General features: G+C 37.9%; 3 protein-coding genes across 6 annotated transcripts; 1 reads left to right on the top strand and 2 right to left on the bottom strand.

The window, feature by feature from the left end:
* Positions 1–5,968: 5,968 nt before the first annotated feature.
* LOC114716748 (leishmanolysin) lies at positions 5,969–13,628 on the top strand. The gene is made up of 17 exons (XM_028901795.1): positions 5,969–6,466; positions 7,170–7,520; positions 7,646–7,786; positions 7,937–8,069; positions 8,188–8,301; positions 8,396–8,469; positions 8,556–8,630; positions 9,022–9,114; positions 9,225–9,285; positions 9,830–10,162; positions 10,469–10,595; positions 10,698–10,797; positions 11,329–11,398; positions 11,487–11,639; positions 11,752–11,847; positions 12,290–12,609; positions 13,044–13,628. The coding sequence occupies exons 1-17, from the start codon at positions 6,386–6,388 to the stop codon at positions 13,299–13,301; spliced, it is 2,580 nt and encodes an 859-aa protein (XP_028757628.1). The 5' UTR covers positions 5,969–6,385; the 3' UTR covers positions 13,302–13,628.
* Positions 13,629–15,713: 2,085 nt separating this feature from the next.
* On the bottom strand, positions 15,714–16,899 carry LOC114716753 (pathogenesis-related protein 5-like). Its single transcript, XM_028901803.1, has 2 exons — positions 16,757–16,899; positions 15,714–16,495 (listed from the first exon to the last, which is right to left on the bottom strand). Exons 1-2 carry the CDS (start codon positions 16,800–16,802, stop codon positions 15,813–15,815), a joined length of 729 nt encoding a protein of 242 aa, XP_028757636.1. The 5' UTR covers positions 16,803–16,899; the 3' UTR covers positions 15,714–15,812.
* A 2,151-nt stretch (positions 16,900–19,050) lies between these two features.
* Positions 19,051–23,040, bottom strand: LOC114716750 (probable 1-acyl-sn-glycerol-3-phosphate acyltransferase 4). 4 transcript variants are annotated; one of them, XM_028901799.1, is made up of 5 exons: positions 22,738–23,040; positions 21,578–21,631; positions 20,339–20,943; positions 19,987–20,117; positions 19,051–19,615 (listed from the first exon to the last, which is right to left on the bottom strand). In XM_028901799.1, the coding sequence occupies exons 2-5, from the start codon at positions 21,605–21,607 to the stop codon at positions 19,167–19,169; spliced, it is 1,215 nt and encodes a 404-aa protein (XP_028757632.1). In that variant the 5' UTR covers positions 21,608–21,631; positions 22,738–23,040; the 3' UTR covers positions 19,051–19,166. The 4 variants fall into 4 exon arrangements, with proteins under 4 accessions (XP_028757632.1, XP_028757630.1, XP_028757631.1 ...); XM_028901797.1 differs by lacking the exon at positions 21,578–21,631 and adding an exon at positions 21,312–21,577; XM_028901798.1 differs by lacking the exon at positions 22,738–23,040 and adding an exon at positions 21,823–22,444 and having other exon boundaries at positions 20,032–20,117.
* Between the last annotated feature and the right edge of the window lie 1,986 nt (positions 23,041–25,026).

Genomic DNA, 25,026 nt, shown 5'->3' with positions numbered 1-25,026 from the left:
AGGGTCAGATGAAACAGAGCAGCCAGAATTGGGAGCCAAGTCCGGACGAGTACTGACTAAACATTCATCGTTTATCATTAATTGAGAAGCATTTGAAATCAAATCCAATGCTCCCGCCAAACGGCATCTGAGAAAAGTAGGATCGTCAAGTTAATCTGGTGGCCGTGGTTCTTGAAGGGTGGTCGTATTGGGTTAGGGACCTTCGAATCTATTTCATCAAGAGGTCGAACAAAAGACGGATGACGCTGTAACATCCACCTTTTCACCGATGGGACGAAATCTTCCCCGAAAAAATCGCAACAATCAAAAGGGTTATGGTTTTGGAACTCCGGCCTACCGACCCATCATCGATCACAGAGAGGTTGAGCAAAATGCAAGTTTAAGTTGACGGAGCGGTAAAAATTTATGCAGATCATTCTAACAGGCCTTTTTACCTTTTTGTCAAATATTAGGCCTTATTTAGAATCACTTATAAACTTATTTTTATATAAAAATTTATTTATAACCTCTCATCAAAAAGAAAAAAAGAAAAGTTATTTATAACCCATTTCAAACGGTCTTTTAATATATTCAACTATAAACGATTTGCTTTTTAAAAAATTTTTGGCCTTATTTATAAGTTACTTCAATAAATTTTTATCATGAATGTATCATATTGTACTTCATTTATTATAATGTAGATGGTTATTGTTTTTAAAATAAGTATATATTAAATAGAGATAAAGTTAAAAATTTGTTATATTTTAATGAAGAATTAATGTAATTTAAGATTTTTTTTAGTCTGTATAAAACATGTTGAAAATACTTTATAAATATGATTATATTTTTCATTGTATAATTGATATTCTCTTTTCCCGAGTTTTTTGGGTCTAGGTTCTCATATATATGGGCTCGGCCCATACTCCGTAGTTTATGGGCATTTTTATCCAAAAAATGGTTTATGGCCACCCACAACCTCTATCCAACTCTGACAGCCCATTTAAAAAGTCCGTTTGCAAGTGTCCATTTTGATGAATAACTGCATGCATGATTAGCCTTTCCCACGACATGCAGGTTGCCAATGCGGTAACTTTTTTTTTTTTCCAGCGACCAATGCAGTAACTGTTAAATTAGGTTGGTTGAGTATGAATATTTAATTTGCGAGGAATGATACACCACGAAGCAGCAACTGTTAAACGGTGAACAGAACCATTATCCATAACAAGATAAATCTGGTGAGGAGACAAGATCACGCATTTTACACGAGGCACCGTAATTAAATCCACCTGACTCTGGTGATCGCGTCAACGGACCCGCAATGTCACCTCTACCCTATGTTTAGTAGGAAGAAAATGGAGGGGAGGGGAGAGGAAGAAATATCTTAATGAGCTCAATTTGAAAAATACAAAAGTGAAGTTTCAAAATTTTAATAAAGAGAAGATAGAAAATAGAAGATAAAAGAATAATAAAATTCAATTAAAAGCTTTTAATTGCACGTTAATTTTTTAAATTGATCTCATTAAAATTTCTCCTCCTCTTTTGCTCTCTTTATTTCTCTCATACTAAACGGAACTAAACAGAACGTTAATCTCCTCCTGATCTAACTTTGTAGTTTCTAGTACCACTCCAAAACCAGCACAAATGTAGCTTACGTTCTCACCGCAGGCATGCATACCCTTTCTGTGTAGAAAAATATTCCCCGTACAGAAAGACGCCCAGAGGTGACCAGCCCGAGCAATACGTACTTCCAATGTTAATATTATTAGGCTTTCTATATGAAGATACGCATATGCTTGTACAGTTGCCCTCCTTTTTTCCTTACACATAGCACCAACCCAATTGAAGCCTCCTTCCACTGCGTTCTTGACTCGCACTCGGATGATGCCTCAATCCGCAGCATATGTCCCACAGTATAACATTAATGAACTCAGTCCTTATTTGAAGCATGTCATGCTCCAGAGAGTAGCCGCTATTGCTGTGATTTCGAAAGTTCCAATTTGGTAGGTCCGACGTTTAGCGTTTTTGGGCTCCATTTTGGACCACAAATTGAAAGCCAAAGAGGTCAGACAAACTGTAATTGCAATGCATACAAACACACACATATACCCGTCAAATGTTAGCGTCTCATCTCATCCATTGCTCCAATTGGTTAGACAGTGAGAACGTGGGAGCTTCCTCACCGTAGCATCCTAATTTCACTTCTGAGTTAAAAGCAGTGCCATTTAACAACTATCGAAATCAACGTCACGTGATGGAGTGATTCGTGAATCCCTAGAAAACTCTCAAAGGAGGGCCTTTGCTAATTCCCACTACTTCCCTTTGCATTAGAAAACAAAAGCACCTCCACCTGAGGAGTGGGCCTATGTATTAATGTGAACTTTAGGGTAAGCTGTGATAAGTAGTGTGACCCTTTCTATTTATAAGACACACACCCACACTACACACACACACACACACGTTTTGGCCAATATATATATATGTATGTTAAATATTGGTGATGATTATGAACCAACCTCGTTAGGCTCTGCCCCTGGAACCTACATGTCATCAACTTTATTCAATTATGGCCTTTTCCTTTCTTTCAAATCTCTCCCAGCTTGGCATGTGTGTATATAATATACCATAGCATTATCAACGTCTTCGCTTTTTCCTTTTGCGAATTCGGTTCGGAGTACACTGTTTCCAGTCCTATTATAATATTTGTTTGCCCCAGCGCCTCACTGTTATTAATCATTTTATACGATAGCTCAGTAAAAACGGGGGAAAACATGCACAGGTCTGGTTATATGGTTAATTAGACGGCCTTTGCTGCATGTATATGTAGTCCAAAACATGAGTTGAACTGAATCCATATTTTTATATTTTACGGTGATCATTGGCAATATTGATGTAAAAATATCGATCCAAAGCTTATTATTTTTAAGAGTTGTTGAAAAAGTCGCTGTTTCGCACTGTGGACGTATGTGACGAGTATGGCAAGTCACCTTATACACACCAACTCAGAGGTAGGAGGAACTAGAGGCCATATGAAGTTAGGTTGATTTGCACCTGGACGCTGGGAACCAGTGTTAGGCAACCTAAAATGGTTAAGAGGGTGAGAAATGGGGGTCAAATAATTAAGGGTAATAATTAATATGGTGGGAAGCTAATTTAAAACCAAAACTTAAATTAAATGGACTCTGAATATCTAATAATGTCCATGTCACTTTAATCATTGCTGGATCGACATGCGGTGAACCCCCCCCCCCCGTTTTTTCCCCATTATTTTTGGTCTCAACCTTCCATATAATAATTGAGGCACCAAGACAAATATATCCGATAGCAATACTTGGATTTCGTCACCTAACTTTGTCCATCTGTTTATACTTGGCTATCTCTCTCAAATAAGAGGGGGGACCCAGCATCCAAGATATATATTTTTTTAATTTTCTTTCTTTTTTTTCCCTGGGAGAAAACGAAAATCTTCGTTGTTGCGAAATTGGGTATCATTCTTCCACCTAAACTTCTCTTGGAGGAGTAGTTTTGCTGTTGTTGGGAATCAAGTTGCTCGTGAGGGAACTGTACGTGGCTTAAGGATTTGATCAACTGCCCAATCCATGATTGTTTCGAAGCAACCCAAGAAAAACCATTAAACTAATGACACCGTGTGTGCATTCGGGATCAAGGATTAATTAGTTTGAAGGAAGAGTATATGTTTACGATTTGGTATAGCACACGTTCAATTATTCATTTATTAAGTAACTTAGGATTAGGATTTGGGCTGTGTCTGCATCTCCTCTCTCTCCCTCTTCCATTTCTGGCTTACCAGGAAACTTTAGCTCAAATTCAAAATATAATATAATGATAAAGGGGGCTTGCTCACTCATTCTGGAAACAAATTAGCCATGAACGAGTCTAAAAAATAAACCGTATTTATACAGGACTACTATATATAACTGGTAAGTAGTACTATGAGTTACTAGTATTAAATTGGCGGAAAAGACGCAACGGTAATCACAAAACCAGTCCAAGTGTACTACAATATATGGGTGTGCATGCGTGGGGCCTGAGCGCAAATGCGAGGACCGTTTCCATTGTGATTACTGATTAATATAAGGGGCCGTTTGGTGAACATACCGATGAAATGAATGAGCTGTATCCTTATTACGCTTCATTGGGAAAACATATACGGATTAGCTGTGTGATGAGGCCTGATCAGTTTATTCTATATAATAATAACATGTATAATAATATGCATTAATTGTATGTGATCAGCTTGAATGGGATGGAAAGGTCAAAGAAGGCTCGTAAATTAACAAAGTAGCTTGCATTGTGGGCTAATAAATACCAAACCTAAACCCCACCATTCTTAAACCGAGAGATATGCCCATTTTTTTGGGGTTCTTTTGCTTGTCAATGAGTTCTCTCATTTCCTTGCCTTAACCCGACCGGCTCCATCAAGAATTGTTTCTGTCCTCTCCCTCGCATCCATTTTGTTTCATTTCTAAGCTTCTCTCTTTCTTATTTTGCCCAAAAGGAAATAGTTTCCCTGTTTATCGTTTTTTCCCCCTTTAGTAACAAAAGTGAGAATGAAATCTTCCCGCCAGCTTCTAGTACTTCGCCACGGGGTCTTCTTCTTACAGTATGGGATGCCACCAAAACAAGGAACCAAAAACCCCCAGCTCACGTTTCCCCATTCCCCGTGCGTGTGTTGTTGAATTTATTGATGAACTTCAAAAGAATAATAAATAGAAGAAAAGCCACAGTTCAGAATATATAGAGGAATAAAATGATTATTAAAAGGAAGAGAGGGGAAAAAAAGAACAATTCATGCAAGGTGTTTGTTGAAAATACACCCAAGGAATTGAAGATGTAAGGGTGCATAGGAAGAGAACAGGAACTTGACCGGGATTTGATTAGTAAGGAAGGAACAAAAATAAAATATGCATACGGATTAGAGCGAAAGGTGTGGGGGAGAGTAGGACAGTTGAATGGATCAGGAAGTATGATAATTATATTGCATTCATCAAGGTGGGGGGCCACCTTGTTATTATAAAGACGGGATCCATAAAACACTCCTTCTCCTTCGTGTGTTCTTTCTCTTTTTTCCTCTTTTTTTTTTGTTTAAAAAAGGAATTTAAAAAAAATACTTCTCATGGACACACAATTTTTCCATTTACGTATGTCTTGCATTTAATTTTTTTTTTTTCTGACCAGATCTTGCATTTAATTTGGACAATAGGAAAATTGAAGGCGCAGGGCTGACCTTTGCGTAATAAACGATACATGAGGGCGAGGGGGCCCGTGCATTTGGGTTATGGAAGATTTGCATTCTGGAGAAATGACCTTTTTAATTGTGGCCTGCGAGTTCTTTCTTGGCATTCCTTTTGGTGTTATGGGTAATAAGTTGTTTTCTTATCCAACAATGTTTGTTAGGCAATTTTTCCTTTGATTAAGAAAACATACCATTTTAATTAACACTATTATTATGAAAAATACGGGTTTTTTTTTTTTTGTGTTCAGTGAAATGGATTATTGTGCAGTTCAAAACAAATACGCGTATAGTTTTTTGTCACGTAGTTCAGTGTTTTGTAGGCTCCTGGCACCGGCGGAGCCAGGAAATGAAGGACATGGTTGGATTTTTCTTTTTCCCTGGCCCTTCAAAACAGGTGAAGGAAAAATAGAATTGGTCCTAAAACTAAAAGTTTATTTAAATATTACAAACCTTTGTCGAAATCCTTCCTCTACCCTAAACACCCGCGAATTGATTATTCATAATATTATTTTCCTTTTTTATATTTAAAACACTTTCCTATTCTTCACCTTCAAAAATAAATTTAGAATTTTATGTTGGGTAAGAAAATGGTTTCAGACCGTATAAAATAGAAACCGTATGTTGGCAAAAAAAAAAGAAAAAAAAAAGAAAAGAAGAAACCGTATTTATTTATTTATTTATCAAGTTGAAACGCGGAGGGGGATTAAAAAAGTGATCTTCGCCACCCACTCCACCCAATCCACATTGGTTTGATTTTTTTCATTACCTCCCCTCTTCTCCTCCCTACTGTCAGTGTCCTCTTTTCCCATGTCAGGGAGATCGGGAACTGCAAACTGTTGAATTTGGATATTCCCCTCTACAAATTGAAAGCTCATCTCTTTGAACCTGTCTCCGATAATAGCACTTTTCCCCTGAAAATCAAAGTCCTGCCTTTTCGCTTGTGTCTCGGAACATTGTTCACTCCTTTCTGATCAAATCCACTGTCAGCCCAAAGGGCCACGCCTCAATTACTTATCCTTTGTTATTGTTGTTCTTACAAGACTTTCCAAAATGCACGAGAGCCTGCGATTTTTCTCGGTCTTAAAGCAGATCGAAAAGTCGCCGGCGAGTTGATGGAATCAACATCGTGGGTTTCTCTGCTTATCCTATTCCATGGAGGTAATGGTTCGGTGTAGTCCCTGCAGTCGGTCCAGATTTGATTGTGCGCTTCGATTCGCTGTCGTCGTTCTCGAGGTAAGCTCTTCTACTGGATCAGTTTCTGCTCCTTTTATTAAAATCAATTCTCTTAGTTCAATATTCCCCAAATGTCTAGGGTTTTAGACATTTTAAAATCGTTTGCTGGACTATGCTCTGGCTCTGTTTGGTGGCGTTAATTAAGGTTAAAAGGAAGAAGAACAATGTCTTTTTTGAGACTTTTTATTATAAATCGATGAAATATCCCTTTCCCAATGTTCTTTGTAAACGAAGGTTCAGAAAAAATGTTTCTTACATTTCCCGGAAAGGCAGGGTTTGTTCTGGGAGCAATGTTTGATTTGGAAAGTGCTGGGTTAGACGCTGTTGCTCTTTAATTTCGAGATCCTGCTTTCTTTGATCTCCAGCTTATTAATTCTTGCTCGCTACTTTCCAGATTCACATGAAACTGTTCACTAGACTCTAGCATCTGATTCAGTAAATCATATCTGTTACTTGTTTCTCTTTTGGTTTAACGAGCTTCGTTGCATACCTTCTCACTAAATTTGGGGGAGTTTACATGGTTCTGAAGTTTCCCTTTTGACGTTGCCATCTTTATTGACGTTGGATCTACCATCTACTGCAAGCTATAAACAAAATTTTTGTTTCTCAATTTTCATTAAATACATTGCGGTTAAATACTTGGATTGTTTGATTGGCTCAACTTGTTTAATATGTATTTTTGCCCTTCCTCTTGCTGCTTCAGATTATATTGATACTGGCATGTTCGGAGGCCACGAATGCAATACCTCAAGAAAACCAACTTCAATGGGGAGACCCGGGCAGAAGAAGTGAGAACATTGCATCGCACTCTTGCATCCATGATCAGATACTTGAACAGAGAAGGCGACCTGGTCGCAAGGTGTATTCCATTACCCCACAGGTTTATGATCCTGGCCTTCCAAAAGCCCTTCAGCATAAAGGCAGGTCATTACTTGGAGTGTCAATATCAGGTCCTCAAAATGATGCAAAGCAACCTATTAGAATATATCTCAATTATGATGCTGTAGGCCACTCTCCTGAGAGAGATTGTCGAAAAGTTGGTGATATTGTCAAAGTGAGTATTTGATATGATTTTTTTTCTAAAAAATATCTTCTGCTTTGCATATTACCTAGGTTCGGTGATGGTATTCTGCCTATCATTATTTTTATTTTATTTGATCTTTGTTTCTGTATTGACAGCTTGGAGAGCCTTCAATGACAGCCCCTCCTGGTTTCCCTACTTGTAATTCTCATGGCGATCCTCCTATTTTGGGGGATTGTTGGTACAACTGCACTGCAGAAGATATTTCAGGAGAGGACAAGAAACATCGCCTTCGCAAGGTAAATGCTTTTTCCAATTATATTTGCTTTGTTTGCTTGGTTGATAATCTGAGGAAAACAGTACAAGGTTTTTTTCTCCGCTTGTAGTTAGTTGTAAATTTTGGGCAAACATGGTTTTGTTTTTTAACACTTGTTTGCAATTGATTGCAGGCATTGGGTCAGACAGCCAATTGGTTTAGGAGAGCATTGGCTGTCGAGCCTGTCAAGGGAAACTTGCGATTAAGTGGATATTCTGCTTGTGGACAAGATGGAGGCGTGCAACTTCCTCGTGAATATGTTGAGGGTACGATTCAATTATTGCATGTCATTTGTGAATGTAGTAGTTTTATTTTGTTTGTAATAATTTGTCACATTTTCACCTATGAATTGTAAGGAATGATCTCTCTTTTCACTGTCTTCAGAGGGCGTATCTGATGCTGACTTGGTTCTTTTGGTGACTACAAGACCTACAACTGGGAATACACTTGCTTGGGCAGTGGCATGTGAAAGGGATCAATGGGGCCGTGCCATAGCTGGTAGCTTATCATTAGGAACATATCCTAGTTTGAATGACCATCTTTATCTTTCATTTGATAGGCTTCAGAACTAAAGATGTATTTATCTTTGCAGGACATGTAAATGTTGCTCCTCGCCATCTGACAGCTGAGGCTGAGACTTTGCTGTCAGCGACTCTGATACATGAGGTTGGTTTGGTTTATGCATGTAATTGAAATTTTGGGAACATGGGAGACACTTCGCAACGGTGTTCATCATGTTTAATCTTTTCCAGGTTATGCATGTTCTTGGTTTCGACCCACACGCCTTTGCTCATTTTAGAGATGAAAGGAAAAAACGTCGCATTCAGGTATATATTGCATCACGTGCTGTAAAATAATGTATATTCTGTGTATTTGATCTGTTAGTCCTCTGGTATAATTTTCTCAGTTATAGGTTTTATTGCTGGTGGTAACTGTGCTAGCCAAATGTGTTGCAAATCAAGATTATCACAAATACTGATTGCATGATAAAACATATTCGATTTGTCTTTGGAATTAGTTCTGATGATTAGAAAATCTTCCTTCCATTTAATTCGGCCTCCTATTTGTAACAGCATCTGTTTTAAATTTAGAACAGTTGTTCATATTGTTTCTCCAATTAATAGATGTAGAATTTTTTTCCCCTGTTGCATCATTATTGTATCTCAGCATTGAATTTGACGCATTTTAGATGCTTGTCATTATTTGGTTACTTCCCAGGTCACTGAACAGGTTTTGGATGAGAGACTTGGGAGAATGGTAACCCGTGTGGTGCTTCCACGAGTTGTCATGTATTCACGACATCACTATGGGGTATATGCTTGGGACCCTATTCCCGTTTATATAATACCTCCAATTTTGTTCTGTCATTTATGTCGTATCTCATAGTTTCAACAAAAGATTAACAATAAATTTGATGGCAGGCTTTCTCAGAAAATTTTACTGGTTTAGAGCTGGAAGATGGAGGAGGACGTGGTACATCAGGTTTTTGTCTTTTCATCTTTTCCGTAAACAAATTAATCAATTTTGTTTTGGTAATATACATGCCTGCCTTTTCTTCCATACCTTCCATTGTCTTTAATCAATTCAAACATGTTTATAGTTTTTAATTATTGAAGCACATAAAATGCTTTGGAATGCAATGTTTGATCCCTCCTACCTCAATTTTCCTGTTAAGGATCATAAGGGATAAATTAGTGTCGGGCCCATGTTTGTAGAAAGTGTTGGGAATCTCAACTCTTGTGCTCATAGTACTATGTGTATTTCAACATGCTTGCTTCTTGTTTAATGGCTTAAAATTTATGTACTATTTGCCTAATAGAATAGGAAGTTGATTTCTCCCTTGCTTGGTAAGATTTATCTCATGTTACTGGCATATCCCCATCCATGTCCCCTTAGAATGTTGCAAGTGAACTACCTAAACAAGTGAGCAACTATTGCATTTTAGATACCTTGTTTGACATCCTCGAGATTTGTATATTCTAGCCACCAATGAAGTGACAATGTAAGTTACGTTATTGACTTACAGGATCTCATTGGGAAAAAAGGCTTTTGATGAATGAGATTATGACTGGTTCTGTGGATACAAGATCTGTAGTTTCGAAAATGACACTTGCTCTCTTGGAAGACAGTGGATGGTACAAAGCCAATTATAGCATGGCAGATAATCTTGATTGGGGTCGCAACCAAGGTACTGAGTTTGTTACCTCCCCTTGCAATCTCTGGAAGGGGGCCTATCATTGCAACACAACACAGTTGTCTGGTTGTACATATAATAGGGAGGCAGAAGGATACTGCCCAATTGTAACTTATAGCGGAGAACTCCCTCAATGGGCTCGATATTTTCCGCAAGCTAATAAAGGTGTGTGTTCTATGCTTTCTTCATGATAATTTGATTCCTTATATTTGAATTCTAACATTATGGGCCTCTTTCTTAAGTGTTGATGCTACTGTCAATCGATCATTATACCTTGTAGACTTGCATTCAATTGATACTACAAGTTTTAATGCCCTACAACAAATTTTTCTGGGCATTGATTGTAATCTGTAACTTCTTGAAACATAAGCAATTCATGGTTTTCATGCTTATTATAAATTATTAAACAATATATAATCTCTTGGATGTAAAAGTCTTTTGTTGATTTAGTAACTTGTTTGTTTGTTGCAGGTGGACAATCCTCACTGGCTGATTACTGCACTTATTTTGTTGCGTACTCTGATGGATCATGTACAGACACCAGTAGTGCAAGGGCACCTGATAGAATGCTGGGTGAAGTCCGAGGGAGTAACTCTAGGTCAGATTTGTTACTACAAAATTTTCACTCCATCATTGATTTACACGGCTTTTGTGGGCTGCTTAAACTTTGAGGGTCAATTTTTGCATTCTTCTAATGTAGGTGTATGGCCTCATCATTAGTACGAACAGGATTTGTACGGGGTTCTATGACCCAGGGAAATGGTTGTTATCAGCACAGGTGTATCAATAATTCTTTAGAGGTATGCAGTACGGTTTATAATCGTGAACTGTTAATAAATGCTTCCGTTTGTCTAATGCTTTATTTGATCATATTTCTGCCCGGAGTTTGCTTCAGTCTGAGTCTGTATGCGTTTAATGATGACATTTCCTGGTAGTGTTCTTTCTTTACATGCTAGCAATATGCACAGGCGCCTACTAACAAAATTGTTGTGTACTAACAGCAAATAATCGTTAGGCAGCTACTTGTATTCTATTGGGTAGTCCAACACAGAGACATAAATAGTACATGATAATATTGTTAGTTGTTGGTATATATTCTTTTAATATTCTGCTTGCTGAACAAGGCAAGCATTGCATGCCCACAAATCCTTGGTCAACGGTTATATGTATTCCATTCTCTAGCTGAGCAGCCATTTTCCTATAGGACAAATGCTTAAGCCAATTTGAGCAGGCCATAACTATGACTATTTTTCTGTAACAGAATGATGGTTGTGCCTTCTTTCATTTTTTGATGAAATGATCATTGATTGTAGTTCGATGTTACTTAACAGGTTGCTGTGGATGGTATCTGGAAATTATGTCCTCAAGCTGGTGGACCCATTCAATTCCCTGGATTTAATGGTAATGTGAAACTAATTTATTGATGTATTTGTTTACATAATGATGCCTGTTGGCTAATAATTTGGCAACCAATATTTTTATTAAATAGGTGAATTGATCTGCCCTGCATATCATGAGCTCTGTGCCACAAACCCTGTCAAGATACCCGGCCAATGTCCCAGTTCTTGTAATTTCAATGGAGACTGTATTGATGGAAGGTGCCGCTGCTTTCTAGGATTTCATGGTCATGATTGCAGTGGGCGTGAGTTCTCATTTCCCAATTTATATTATCCCTTCATTTGTGTGGTCAACTCTATTTGGCTGAAGATTTTAGTTTTGGCCAATTTTGATCTGTTGTCATCGATTTTCTCCAGGCTCCTGCCCTAGGAATTGCAGTGGCAATGGCAAATGTCTCTCCAATGGGATTTGTGAATGTAAAGACGGCTATACTGGCATTGACTGTTCCACCGGTATGTATATGAGTTACTCAGCCTTTTTGATCACCATCCTGTGTAAACATTCCTTTTTATTTTATCAACTAATTTTCAACCGAATTATTCTTGTAGGGGATATTCAATTAGGCGTTTTATCATTTATCTTTGTGTCATGTTATTTTTGTGCTTGTTGGGGGTGTGGGTACGATTAGGAATTTGCTACGAAGTTATGGCAATGTTATCCCCTGTGAAGGACTGGTTTGGACCTTGAAGTGTTTGAGCATGTATACTTGTCTGAAAATGGATTCCTTTTATATGCTTTAGCTTTTGTAGTTTCTGTGATTGTGCTGAATTATTTTGGCTCACGAGGACATATAAATTAAAGATTTCGATTGATTTAGTCTTGCTTAGGAACCACATTTACTTAATTTTTCTTGGAGCAGTGAGATTTTTTACTCATCCCTTGCATGAACTGCAGCTGTTTGTGATGAGCAATGCAGCCTCCATGGTGGGGTTTGCGATAATGGAGTTTGTGAATTCCGTTGTTCTGACTATGCGGGATACACATGCCAGAACAGCTCCTTGCTTCTCTCCAGTTTGTCAGTTTGTAAAAATGTGCTGGGAAAGGACGTGTCTGGACAGCATTGTGCACCGAGTGAACCAAGCATCCTGCAGCAGTTAGAAGAAGTAGTTGTCATGCCCAACTACCACCGACTATTTCCTGGTGGGGCTAGGAAATTATTCAACATATTTGGCAGCACTTACTGTGATGAGGCTGCTAAACAACTAGCCTGCTGGGTAAGTTATCTCTTTGAATTCTGTTACTTTGTTATCTGATTAGGGCATGTTTGTTTAAGCTTAAAAAATAAGTTACTTTTAGATTGATTAAAAAACTGATCTATTGTTTAGAGACTTCATGATAAGTTAATTTTTGCTGTTTAGAAGTTGTTCAAAATAACTTCTCTTTGGTTGCGCTTAGACTAATTTCCTTGTCAATTTACTTTCCTACTCTCCTAAGACTATTGAATAAGCTGAATCTGATGCACCCGAAAGATGTAAAACTAAAACGATCATGGTGGCAGCCTGCAAGATCATTCTAATTGTTTCTTTATACTGATTCTGTTAAACGATGCATCTCTTGACAATGCTAGAAGGATGAAGCTGCGACTTCATATAAAGTGTGATAATTCCCATTCTGTATATGTGCGAATAACTTGGTGCTTGATCTTCAGATCTCTATCCAAAAGTGTGATAAGGATGGTGACAACCGCCTCAGGGTCTGCCATTCAGCGTGTCAGTCATATAATCTAGCGTGTGGGGCCTCACTTGACTGCACTGACCAAACCTTGTTTAGCAGTGAAGGGGAAGGCAACGGCCAGTGTACGGGCTCTGGTGAGATGAAAATGTCTTGGATTAATCGACTGCGAACTACATTTTCTTTGAGGAACAGTTCCTTGAAAGGAATTGCTGTAAAATACAGGCAACTTTAACGTCAGTTCATTTTTCTCTCTGGGGGATTTTGGCTTGTAATTTTTCCGGGGTTATTGTTGCAGGGAAAAGGTGGCATGTAACTCCTTAGATTTAGTGGGTGCTTCCTCATCCAAAATTGTTTAGGAAAAACTGGATGAGGAGGATACAGTTTGGGCTTTCGAAGAGGAGAGCCTTTTGTAGAGAAAATTGGAAATGTATGAAAAGAGAAAGTAGCAGAGGAACAAAGTATATATATTGAGTTGGTTGTCAAAAATTTGGCCGAAGGCCTCAAAAAAGTCCGATGTTTCATCTCTTGTATATATTATTTGACCCATGTCTCTTGGTTCTGTGTCCCCTTCTAGTTTGAATCTTGTGGCGGGCCGATAGATTTATGGATCTTGCTGGGGATTTATTCGGATTTCCCTCTGTAACTGCTGCTCCTTTCTATTCAAAATATAAGTTAAATTTTATCTATTATGTTTATCAAGAAACCAATTAAAATCAATTTAAAACAATAAATATGTAAGGTATATATTTGTTTTTTCTAGCATATCCTTATTAATGAAGAGAATAAGTAAAAGATATGATAAATGAATTAAAGAGGATAGAGAACATATGGGGGTAAAATTAAAAATTTTTTATTAAATACTTAGATAAAAATGAATGTTGTCTTATAAAAAGAAAAAACCAACTTTTTTAAGAAAGTTTAATTTATATTTTGAACTGGAAGAAATATTTCGGTACGTTTCACAAATAATTAGAGAAATAGTAAAAAGAGCATAGGTTCGTTACAGATAATCAAAGGTTTGTTAAGAGGGTTATTTCTCAACCAGTTGGGGATAGACATGAGAAAGAATTACACTAATGTTCCAAAGAAATAAAATAATTATGATAGTTATTTATTATTTTGAAACATATCATTGCAAGTTATTCTGTTATTATTAGGGGTAATTATAGACTTCATAACAATTCTCCTCAAATATAAGTTATTTTGCATTCAAGATGGTAAGATTCTTGTTGGATCTGTTGTACTACCTCTGATCCCTAATTATAAGATATTATTTATAGGTTACAAATAAGATTTTATAATTAGAAATATATAAATAAGGTTTTATAATTAGGATCGGAAGTAATATGATTTTTGTTAGAATCTTTGAGTGAAACACGGTGAACGAAAGGAAGGCAATCCTTGGGACTAGAAGAGAAGGCCTGAATTGGTGTATGGAAATGTACATTATTTTCACCCTGTTTTGTGTGGAAAGCGCTTGGATCATAACAAAGGGAGCGAAATGGTCCGTGCCCAGCGGGTTACGCAAGAGAGGTAATGGGGTCCATGTTTGAAGAAGTAAGGTTAGGTTATGTGAGAAGGAAAGCGAGATGGCAGGGACAACAGAAGCCAAGTGCGTCTGGTGTTCGTGTTCCTCTGCGATTGAGATCTTGTCCATTTCAAATTTCCCCAAAACTACCTCCCCTTTTTGCTTCCCTCCAGGCCGTTCACGCCTTCTCTGCCGTACTTTTATCAACATTAATTCCTTTTCTTCTCATGCAGGCAAACAAAAATTCTTTTTTAATGAAACAATAAAACTTGTACTCTTCAATTGTAATCACGACATTCATTACTGAATTTCTTTGTTACGTTAATAAAATATAATATCATCTGCATATATTGACTAAGATTCTCTTGTACCTATTATCTGAGTAATATAATGTTGTAAAATTTAAACACTTTTTTATCATTATAAAATAGCCATTTCTTATAATATTAAATAGATCAATTTTTATTCTTCACAAGAAATAAAAAATTTGGGAACAAAACTTTTTTTCTTTTTTGGGGGGGGGATTTCTTAGCTAGAGATACCGCCATTATCTTTAAAGAGCGTCTTAACCTTTGTCAATTTCAAGGGGAATTAGCACATAATATATCCATAATAAAAAGGTAGACGATTGTGTACAAACGAAAAAAAGGTATGCGATTATAAACATTGTTTTCAGGAAAAAAAAACTTCATTTCCTAAAATAATAAAATGAATCTGACCATATTTCACAGCTTGTACCGGGTATACCTTGATATGTAACATCGCTATAAGTTGATTATTCTTTTTGTTTTTTGTTTTTTTGCCAGAGGATAAGCTGATTATTCTCCAAGATGATAATTCAATTCAAGGTCAACAATCTCACCATCTCTCAGCCAGCGAGTACGGAATTTGTTCCTGCCTTTAAATTTCCTCTCAGTTCTCACCATATCTAAAGATTCATCTATCAATAAACCGAAGAAACTACAATTGAAACAAACGAACCTTCACTCTCGAGGGAAAAAACCATGAATTTGCACAGAATCCAACACCGCCATCAAGTAACACGTATATATGGCAGGACCCCAAAATTATAACCATAATTAATCAATATAATTACTACAATGAATTTTTTTCCCCCCTTTTTACCTTCAGTTACCACAATGATTGAATTTTATGACTAATATGATTATTGAACCAACATAATGCAACGCTCACTAGTAATGTAATGTAAAGCGGTCACTGGGAGGGGCAAAATGTGATCAGGTAATCGGAGCCGGCACATGTGCAAGTACTGGAAGCGTCGTCGTATGCGTAACTGTAAGCGGTTGGGCACGCACGTTTGAACATCTCCGAGTACTGCGTGGGTCCACATGTCGCCGGTGTGGAGTGGTCGCCGGTGCAGCAAAATTCGGCCGTGTTAAACGCCGCGCAGGCGCTCTTGCACGCCACCACGGAAGCTCCATTCCTGACCTGCAGCTCACTGGGGCAGTTAGCATTTAAATCCGCAACGCAGCCCGCGTACTGGCAGTCACCGGTTCCCCCGGTTGCCTTCACACCCATTCCCACATTATAACCATCGACCAGGCTCACGTCGTAGAAATCCTTAACATTGCTAGGCGTTCCCAGTGTGAACTCAGCGAGCGTGACGGGAGGAACGCCGCCACCAGTGCACCGGAGTCCACCGCAGTCGCCGGTAGCGCATTTGCCGTTTCCGGAGGAATCGAAGTTGCAGGAGGTTCGGGCCCAGAAGCGTCCGGACCAGCCGGATGGAGCAGTGAGTTGACGAGAGGATCCAGGCGCCAAGGAGAATCCACCGTCGCCCAGAATGGCAGCTCCGTTACCTGAAAGTGTGGCAGGCCATACCGTGTAGCTGCAACGATTTTCCAGGGTGAACACCGTGGCCGAACCTGTATTATAACCTGCAACTCCATCCACAGCAACACAAAATCTAATTGTAATTAAAATGCAAAAAATACTGTGTATATTTCGTCTGTATTACCGTAACGATACATGATATTCTCTGTATCGATCGTGTGTGTGGATCGGAGAATCACATCGTAAATTAATTAATCTTTAGATATTATGTATATTTTGTCTGTGTTAACGATGTAACAGTATAAATGTGGCTCGCAAACGTGTTAATTCAGAGTGAGATGGAATTAAGAAAGGAGGGGAAGTACCTGAGAGAAGAAGAAGAAAGAGAAAGAGGTGAGAAGGAAGAGCCATAGCGACCCGAAGTAAAGGTAGGGTGAAGATGGGAAGGCCAGAGAGCAAGGGCGGGGGTATCAGGTATGAGATGAGATCGTGCGTGAGGAAGTTACAACTGGGAAGGGCCGTATTTATACTGTTTTAAGGGCCATTGTCACTTTTTGCACTCCGCATTTATGCTCCAGCACGGGCTGCTGTTTTCTATTAGTGGCCCATAACTGATCGTGCTTTCTTAAGAGTAATTTATATTTATTTTATTATATATTTATATGTGAAAAATAGTGCAAACATATATCACATTAAAATCAAATTTTGTGGGTCAAGTAACAATAACAATAACAATAACAATAATAATAAATAAGCACTGGGCCCTTGAGCAGTGAGAACGCATGACGCCACGTACACGTTGCCCGTCGTGAACATGTAGTTGTGTCTTGGACGCTTGGTAATACTTCCGCCAAGCAAAAATTGAACCCTTTAGCAAATTTATTATAATTTTTTTAAAGAAAAGTTGATGCAATGCAAGTTAAATACGGTTGAAGGAAGTGGGGATTATGTTATGAAAATGGGATAGGAGGTGGGAAAGGGAAGGATCAAAGTCAAATAATGGGGCGAGTGCGAGTGTCTCGGGGGAGAAAGGAAGATGGGCAGCGACGACGTCGTGGGAGGCAGCACCCCACGTGCTCCCCATCGCCGCCAGCCATTATGCCTCAACCCTCTCCACGCCCCATAGCTAGCCACGTTTTTGCTCTCAATCGGTTTAGCACTTCATAAGCCCCACGAATTTCTAATTACAAGCAATTTAATTGGCAACATTCTTTTCCCTTCATTGCCAAAGTTAGCACATTTAGCCATATGGACATGTACTAATGGACCACGATATATGCATGTATGTATGTATACGGAAGGCCAGCCAGCCTTCAAGCATTATTATAACTCTATATTAGATCTCATCCAAAGTAGGACAAACAATATAATCAATGCAAACACGTGAACTGCATTGCCATGAGAAATGTATATATATGTCCCTCGCGAGAAAGCGGACAAGACACGACACGAAAATTAATAATCTTTCTGAACAACTATGATTCAGGGAGAATTTCTGATAGGCAACATAAATGAGTTCAGGCGGTTGTTATGGTCAATTACTTTTTTATCGTGTGTTGCGCGGACCATGCTCTCCCCTCCTGAGCCCCTAGTTTGTGGTTATCCATGCTCTTCCCTTAAGATAGTATACTTACTGACCTCCTTGCTAGCCAATTGTTTCTCCAACTGTTTTATCAGATCATACCACAAAAGAAAATGGGGACTTGTATGATCTAATTTTAATTGCAAAGATCAAATCACTATAGTTCATAGGATGTTGATCAATTGGAAGCGTATCATCATGTTTGGAAAATTAATTTTTAGAAACTAATGAGTTTTTATTAAAAAAAAAACTTGTAGTTTGATTGAAATATATATTCGAAGTATAAAAACTAAATCCAAATTATTTAAAATCAAGTTTGATGGTCGTCCAAATTAATATGAGCATCATGATATGCCCGGGATGTGTGGTCCCCTTCTCCGGTGGGGTCGCGGGTATCCATAAGTTGGAATTCATCAACTCATGGACTGAAAAGAAAAAAGAGGAAGTCGGCAGTAAATTGCGCAAACAAATAATTGGAGCGAAAAGGTTTTTTTCTTTTTTTTTTTAAAACCAGCGAGCGAAAAGAAGATCACCAGGGTGGTTGGTTGTAGTCAAATCTTCCCCGTTTTATACCTAATTCATAATGAGCTAGAACACCCCATGATCGATTGTTTATTGCGTCTAAGGTTGATCACATCCTTGACCATGCATGTTTACCGCACGGCTATATGCGCATCATGAAATGCTGCAAGTAATTACCATACAAGGGGATGAGTTGTCCAAACCAAATCTGCGCAACCATGTCAGGAATTCAACTTATGCGGTAATTGAAGCGACCTAATTTGACCGCAACAGAGAATACTTGAAGCATGCTGAAGAGAAGCTAATCCCATTATATACAAAATTTATCCATCAATTTTCAGTAATACAATGCAGATAGAACTCTATTTCTCTAAAACTTCAGCCCATTCCCTTCTGGAGCTCTTGCGCTTCATCCCATGGCATCAATTATATATGTCGCCAGGCCATGATGATCAAGGAAGCTAAGGGACTTTAGGAATTCATCATACTACATAAATACTGCTTGCAATTTCTGAGAGAAAGCCCGTTGTAATGCCTCAGCTTTTACTCCTGGTGTTAACCATTTAAATATAATTTTATGAATAGCATTTAACAAAAAACAATTGTCTTGAACAATTCAAGATCAGGTTCATCATCATCCAACATGTCTATTGCAATTCTAAAAGCGATCATTATCCACTCTTTTGTTTTTTGCTGTAAAAGAGTGCATTAACATAGTATGTAAGCGGCATCAATTTAAGTTTGAAACATGTAGCACTAGCGAGATATACACAAGACAGGCCCACATACACCCTGAACCAAATGAGAGAAAAAAATGTAAGATAAGTGAACACGGCAGTCAAAGAAACTACCACAGCAAAAGTAACCAGGCACTTGAACGTAGATAGTTCCTTTTCGTTTAGTTGACTAGGGAATTGGCCTTTAATATGGAAATCAGAAAGCAACTGGTCCTTCATCTGGAACGCATTCATTAGCCAAGAGGCAGCCTTGGTTTCAGAAGCTGGAATGCCATCAATAGGGATACGCCGAACATGTATGTGCACTTCTGACGGATCGGTCCCGAAGACATTGTCCAGGAAAGAAGGGCATTGATTCTTGTACGCAATGCTTACATCATATACTGCGGTATATAAATTTCATCAGACATAAAAAGATGGATCAGATGAAAGGCCCAAAAAAAGAAAAAAGCAAAGCCACAGTGGCTCAGTCAGCTGCTTTACAAGTATGATGTTGAAAGATAATCAAACATTATTAGAAGCAAAAGCAGGCCTATGAATTGGCATCACATTTGCCGTGGGGAAGATGCGGAGCCACAAAATATTTATACTTGCTAAATCATATTTTTCAGTATCAGGTTTATTGTCGTCCAAGAAAAATATCAGGTTTAGCTACTTATGACCACGAAAATGCATGATTTTCTCAAATAGCTACTTTTATCAATTGACAAGCTGTGTCCTTTAAAATTCAGTAGCAGAAAATTATAAGAGAAACCTGCATCCAGTGAGTCTCGTAGAACTTCCAAGCAAGCATAAAAACCTTTAGTTTTTGGAAGGAGCACATTTTTTAGCACAGGAAGCCCCACTTCAGCTGCATAATTTTGACTTTTTTTGCTCTTCTCTTCGCTGCATAAAAAAGCAATATCACATATTTTCATTCATTGAGTTGTGCACTCGCACAATATAATATGAAGCCTATATTTTAGCGTTGCTAGTCAAAACAGAAATTGAGGGCATAAATTCCTAGAAAATATAAGGCCGTCTTGAATCATGTTATCATCAAGTCAAGACGCAAGCACTTAGAAGCCAAAAGACAGTGAAGAGCAAGAGGAATGATGAGGCAGTACGTATAATCAGTTCCTTCCGGAAAAATTGCCAGCCACAAAGGATCCTGAGGGTTCTTTAATGTGGAAAGCGTGCTGAGCAATATTGGCTCATCTATCTCCCACTTCCTCTCCACTGCAATGAACTCCAGAATGTGAAATCCCCAACCGAAAATAGGCAGCTTCATCAAGCTGCTCTTAAGAATGTATTTTATGTCGCCCAGACGTCCCTTTCGAAGGGCAAGATTCCACAAATACATCCAATCAACCTCAGTTCTGTGGTTTGCAATAAGTACAACACGTTCCTTCATCGGAATACTATCTCCAGAAAAGACCACTTTAGTTTTGTTTATCTTTTCAAATAAAGAAGGCCACAGGGCTAGCCAAAGTCCAAAGAGGAATGAGACGGCCTTCCTACTACCACGTATACTGAAAAGCCGCATTAACACAGCTGCCACAGGTGTAAAATAGGCTAAAAACATAAAAGCTGTAGAAATAAACACCACTAAGCATAACAGACCCCTTAAAATCCTAATAGGGGTCAGAGAACGGTGCTTTAATCTACAATCAGATTTCAGAGGTCTGGAAACTTCCATCTTCTTCAAGGAACTGTTGGAAAACCTCCCCTTCTGCAATAACGGCCTTTAATGTATAAGACTTCCAAAACTTTTGGACAAAAAGAGAGAACATAACAGCGATAGCATGAATAATAAACAATATTTACATACAATGAAATAAAGGTAAGTATATCTTATGCAGTAGTTGATTCGGAGGTCCAGAGGAAAGCAGTAATTAGAGCATTTCCATATAGCTCTGTCAATCTGTTTAATAAGTGAGTTCATCTAGACATCTAGTCACATACTAGCTAAGTAAACGGGAAAAAGAAAAGGAAAATAAAATCTAGTCTTGCAGCTCCAGCAAACTCAAAGCATGGTTTCATTTCTAATGTCCTGGCTCTATGGGCCGAGATTTTAATTGGTTTCAGTTGTACAAATACCTTTGATCTGAAAATTGAGTCCAATGAGAAAGACACAAGTAGTTGTGAGAGACACCACAAAAATTGTTCTTGGGTCGTTAGTTGTTCTCCAATTAATGGCGTCATGGAGTTAACCTTTCTTGATCACTAAATTCAATGTTCCTTCTCTTAAAGACATTTTCATCCTTAATTTCTTTGACAACAGACAAATCCCTGATATGGCAGCCTGAAACTTAGGAAATGATTATACAAAACAAATATATTCTTCAGGTCAATTTGCTCCCCACCTGAGATGAAACGCCAAATAGTAAATACATTGAATTGATGCACGGTAAAATTCCCTGGCAAAATGATAGAAACTAGTTTAATGGTAAGCTCACTTCGGGAAAGACTTCGAGCGTTTTCACAGTCCCAATTTTTCCATTGAAAGCAAGGGCATAATAGCTGGTAAAAAAAATATCATTTGCTGAAAAATGCAGAAAACCACTAGAAATGCAAAACGGTTCAGACGAAAGACAAAATCACTTGATACGTGTCTGTGTCTTGTAAACATTTTCCGCTTGGAACACAGAAACACTTCGGGAATACGGAAGCTTGTGTTTGGACGACCATACATCGGATCACCAATCTAATAAGTGCTCCGGAACAACTTCTCTGTCTAGTGGAGTCTAGTCTACTATAAAGTCCACAACGTTAAACCACAGATATTGCCAGAGATCCCAATCGCTCTCAGAGCATGTCACTTTTAGAGTTTCACGCAATAAGCAGTAGCTATTGGAGAAATCTATGTTTCTGATCCAAAATCCTGAAGAAAAATGTTTAAGAAACTTGGGCAGTAACTACGAGGAAAGGAAACATTATAAATCATGATTAAGGATTCTAACAAAAGAGATTATCAATTAATTCCTTTTTGGCCAAAGACAATGCACCGGCACCACTACGCTTGGTATAAAATTAATGGATTCTCGAATTTTGGCTCCTATGGCAAAAGTGCTGATCAGAAATAGTTGTCTAACCAGGGTTCAAAATTCTAATTCCTTTCCCAATCTGACTTTTAAACTAGGCTATCCCTTCCCCATAAAGAAGGCAAATCTTATAAATATTTATCTTTACAGTATGCAGTTTCCAGTGTCAACTGACATCTCTTCCTCAAATTGTAATATTTGGTCAATAAAGACCGGCAAATACGGGAGAGTGACAAATCCAGTTTGTGTTATAAAGACAACAAAAATATCTATTACTCTCATTTCTTGCCGACCGCAAGCAAAATGAAAGCATGAGAAGAAAGAAAGAAAGAAATGAGAAAATAATTCAAACAAAATTATCAACCTAGACGAATTTCAACGAGATTTACCGATCAGAAAGTTTCTTGCGAGAAAAGAATCAATACGAGGCAAAGTAAATATGGAGTTGAGTCAGAGCAAAGAAATAAGATGGGAGAATTTACCTGCAAGGAGCAAGAGCTGACAAATGAGTTATAGAGGGAGATTGGGAGAATAATATGGGCGTTCCTCGCTCTTGTTGTCGTTATGAAGCATCGAGTAAACTTCCTCCGGGAGGAAAGAGAAGGAATGTTGGATCAATGAAACAGGAATTCTGAATCAGATACTGGGATATTGTTTGGGGAGTAACCAAAAGAGGTGAGCGTTAGGGAACCGCACATCGTGATTTGTGAAGCTCAGAAGGAATGGATTTGTTTTGTACACTTGGAATGGATTTTTGATCGGGCCCAGGAAGGAGCAGCCGCCGCCACCGCTTGGCGCTTGGAATCAACGGTTGATTATACGATATTAATTATTAAATTTATGTCATAACTTAAAAACATTTAATCCCAAGTTTTCTAAGTTTACAAAATGAACAGTTTTAACGGAATTTTCTTTTGCCAGAAAAATTTTAAGTTGTGATATAAACATAAATGAAACGAGAATCTCAAAACAAACTGGCCGCGGAAAAAAAATAATATGATGGGTATATTTATGCTGTTATTCTGTTTTTTTTTAATACTCACGGCTTTTGTTTTATGAATTTCGAAATTTAGAATTTGGGATCAATTTTTTTTCTTAATTTCATAATTGATTCATTTAAAAGAAGTAAATGTGATTGATTCTTGGTGCGATGATAGCTTCAGAGTGTAATATAACCACACCATATATTCTAGAAGACGCGCATATTCAACGGACAAAGCGCGCACAACAAAAATAGATTTGACGCGGTTCCGCCAGAAATAAAATACCAAGCATAGGAGATGTGAATTTTTTTTAATTAAAAAACAATTTTATTCAAACCAAGGAGATGTGAATATTTGGCAAGTGATTTGGAAATGGTCTGCAGTGAGCAGCTTTTGAAAATTGCATTCTAAACCACATGGACTCCTCCTGCAGCCTTCACGGTTGATAAAAGGGCCCCATCAATCCTTTTCTCAATAATTGGCCGAAAAGGGCCCTTTTTCTTTTCTTACTTTCAATTTTGGCAAACGCTGACATTTGCATCCATCCTACACCAATAATTAAATTACTTGCCTGTTGGAGGGAGGAAAGCAATTTCTTAACTGCCAGCCCTATCATTCTCTTTCTTCTCTTCTTTCTGTTGAGCTGAAATCGAAACAACACGATGCAAGTCAAAAGACAAGGTCTATGTTTAGATTACATATGGAGCTTGTCATTAATGAAGGTAATTGAATTTGATTGTGCGCACCAATGTTACGCCAAGGCCTGCTTTGTGTTATGATCTTTGAACATGCGTGCTTGCAGAAATTACTGTCCACTCTCCTGTGTGAATTGAATCTTCAAGTGCTATCACATTTGCATGCGTGGTGCAATATTGGACCTGTGTCATCTCTGTCTCCACCATTTTCCTTATTTCCTTCAACTTTTCTTCGCTCCCTCCCTCTCTCTATTTAATCCATTCCCTATCTTTTACGACAGCCAACTTAACGCAAGGCAAGTAGCATAACATGTTAAAACGAAAACAGCATAATATCAGGAAATTCTGCTGCATTGATCTAAGATTGCCAAGGCATTTATGTGAAGTCGCCCATGTAAAAATTTGGTTTTCACAACTTGTCCCATGGACAAATCGAAAGGAATCTTTAAAGGACTGGGATTTGCTGGGAATGAGGGGCTAAAAAAAAAAAAAGATTTTTGCTATTGTCTCAACTGAAGCGGCAAGTAAGATCCTCATAGATTTTTATGGGGGGTGTTTAGATAGAAATCAAACCATAGTTTTAAAAGTACTTTTACGGTTTACAAAATAAATGTGAAAAAATTTGTCTCGTTTTGCGAAAAAGTGTTTTTGAAACCATAGTTTGAAGGTTGCCAAACACCCCTTATAATGCTAGGGGATATTGATGTGATTAGGTCGTCTTTAGGTCTCATTTGAAATTACAATTATAAGCTAGTTTTATATAAGTGAAAACAAAACCTTTTTTATATATTTACCTGATATTTTATAAATCAAAATTTAAAAACTATTTATAAGTTATTTCAAACCACCTAATTTTAAAAAGTTCAAACAAACATGTAGAAAATCTAGTTTCTCTAGACTAATTTGTTAAGAATGTGTACAGAGTTAATACTTTTTTAATCAATCTTCCATTAGGCTGCAAGAGGTTAATTGAGGTAGACAAATGATGAATATAGATTCCTCTGGACTTTTTTTTTCTGTATTTGTATGGCTGGAAAAAATAATACTACTTCTGATTCTTAATATAAAAGTTTAATAACTAATTTGATTATAC

This window comes from Neltuma alba, unplaced genomic scaffold (genome assembly GCF_004799145.2).
Source record: "Neltuma alba isolate B1F8T4 unplaced genomic scaffold, ASM479914v2 tig00011687_pilon, whole genome shotgun sequence".
Classification (NCBI taxonomy): Eukaryota; Viridiplantae; Streptophyta; class Magnoliopsida; order Fabales; family Fabaceae; genus Neltuma; species Neltuma alba.
The sequence above is the reverse complement of the archived record's forward strand: the minus strand, read 5'-3'. Positions and strand labels throughout refer to the sequence as shown.

Excerpts from the sequence above, each read along its gene's own strand:
- LOC114716753 (XM_028901803.1), bottom strand. The coding sequence starts at position 16,802 with ATGGCTCTTCCTTCTCACCTCTTTCTCTTTCTTCTTCTTCTCTCAG. Across the intron at positions 16,496-16,756 it reads CTTTCTTCTTCTTCTCTCAG|GTTATAATACAGGTTCGGCC; the intron begins GTACTTCCCCTC and ends ATGGAGTTGCAG.
- LOC114716750 (XM_028901797.1), bottom strand. The coding sequence starts at position 21,416 with ATGACGCCATTAATTGGAGAACAACTAACGACCCAAGAACAATTTTTG. Across the intron at positions 20,944-21,311 it reads ACTCAATTTTCAGATCAAAG|AAGGGGAGGTTTTCCAACAG; the intron begins GTATTTGTACAA and ends CCGTTATTGCAG. Across the intron at positions 20,118-20,338 it reads CCGGAAGGAACTGATTATAC|CGAAGAGAAGAGCAAAAAAA; the intron begins GTACTGCCTCAT and ends TTTTTTATGCAG.
- LOC114716748 (XM_028901795.1), top strand. The coding sequence starts at position 6,386 with ATGGAGGTAATGGTTCGGTGTAGTCCCTGCAGTCGGTCCAGATTTGAT. Across the intron at positions 8,070-8,187 it reads TCCTCGTGAATATGTTGAGG|AGGGCGTATCTGATGCTGAC; the intron begins GTACGATTCAAT and ends CACTGTCTTCAG. Across the intron at positions 11,399-11,486 it reads TCAATTCCCTGGATTTAATG|GTGAATTGATCTGCCCTGCA; the intron begins GTAATGTGAAAC and ends TTTATTAAATAG.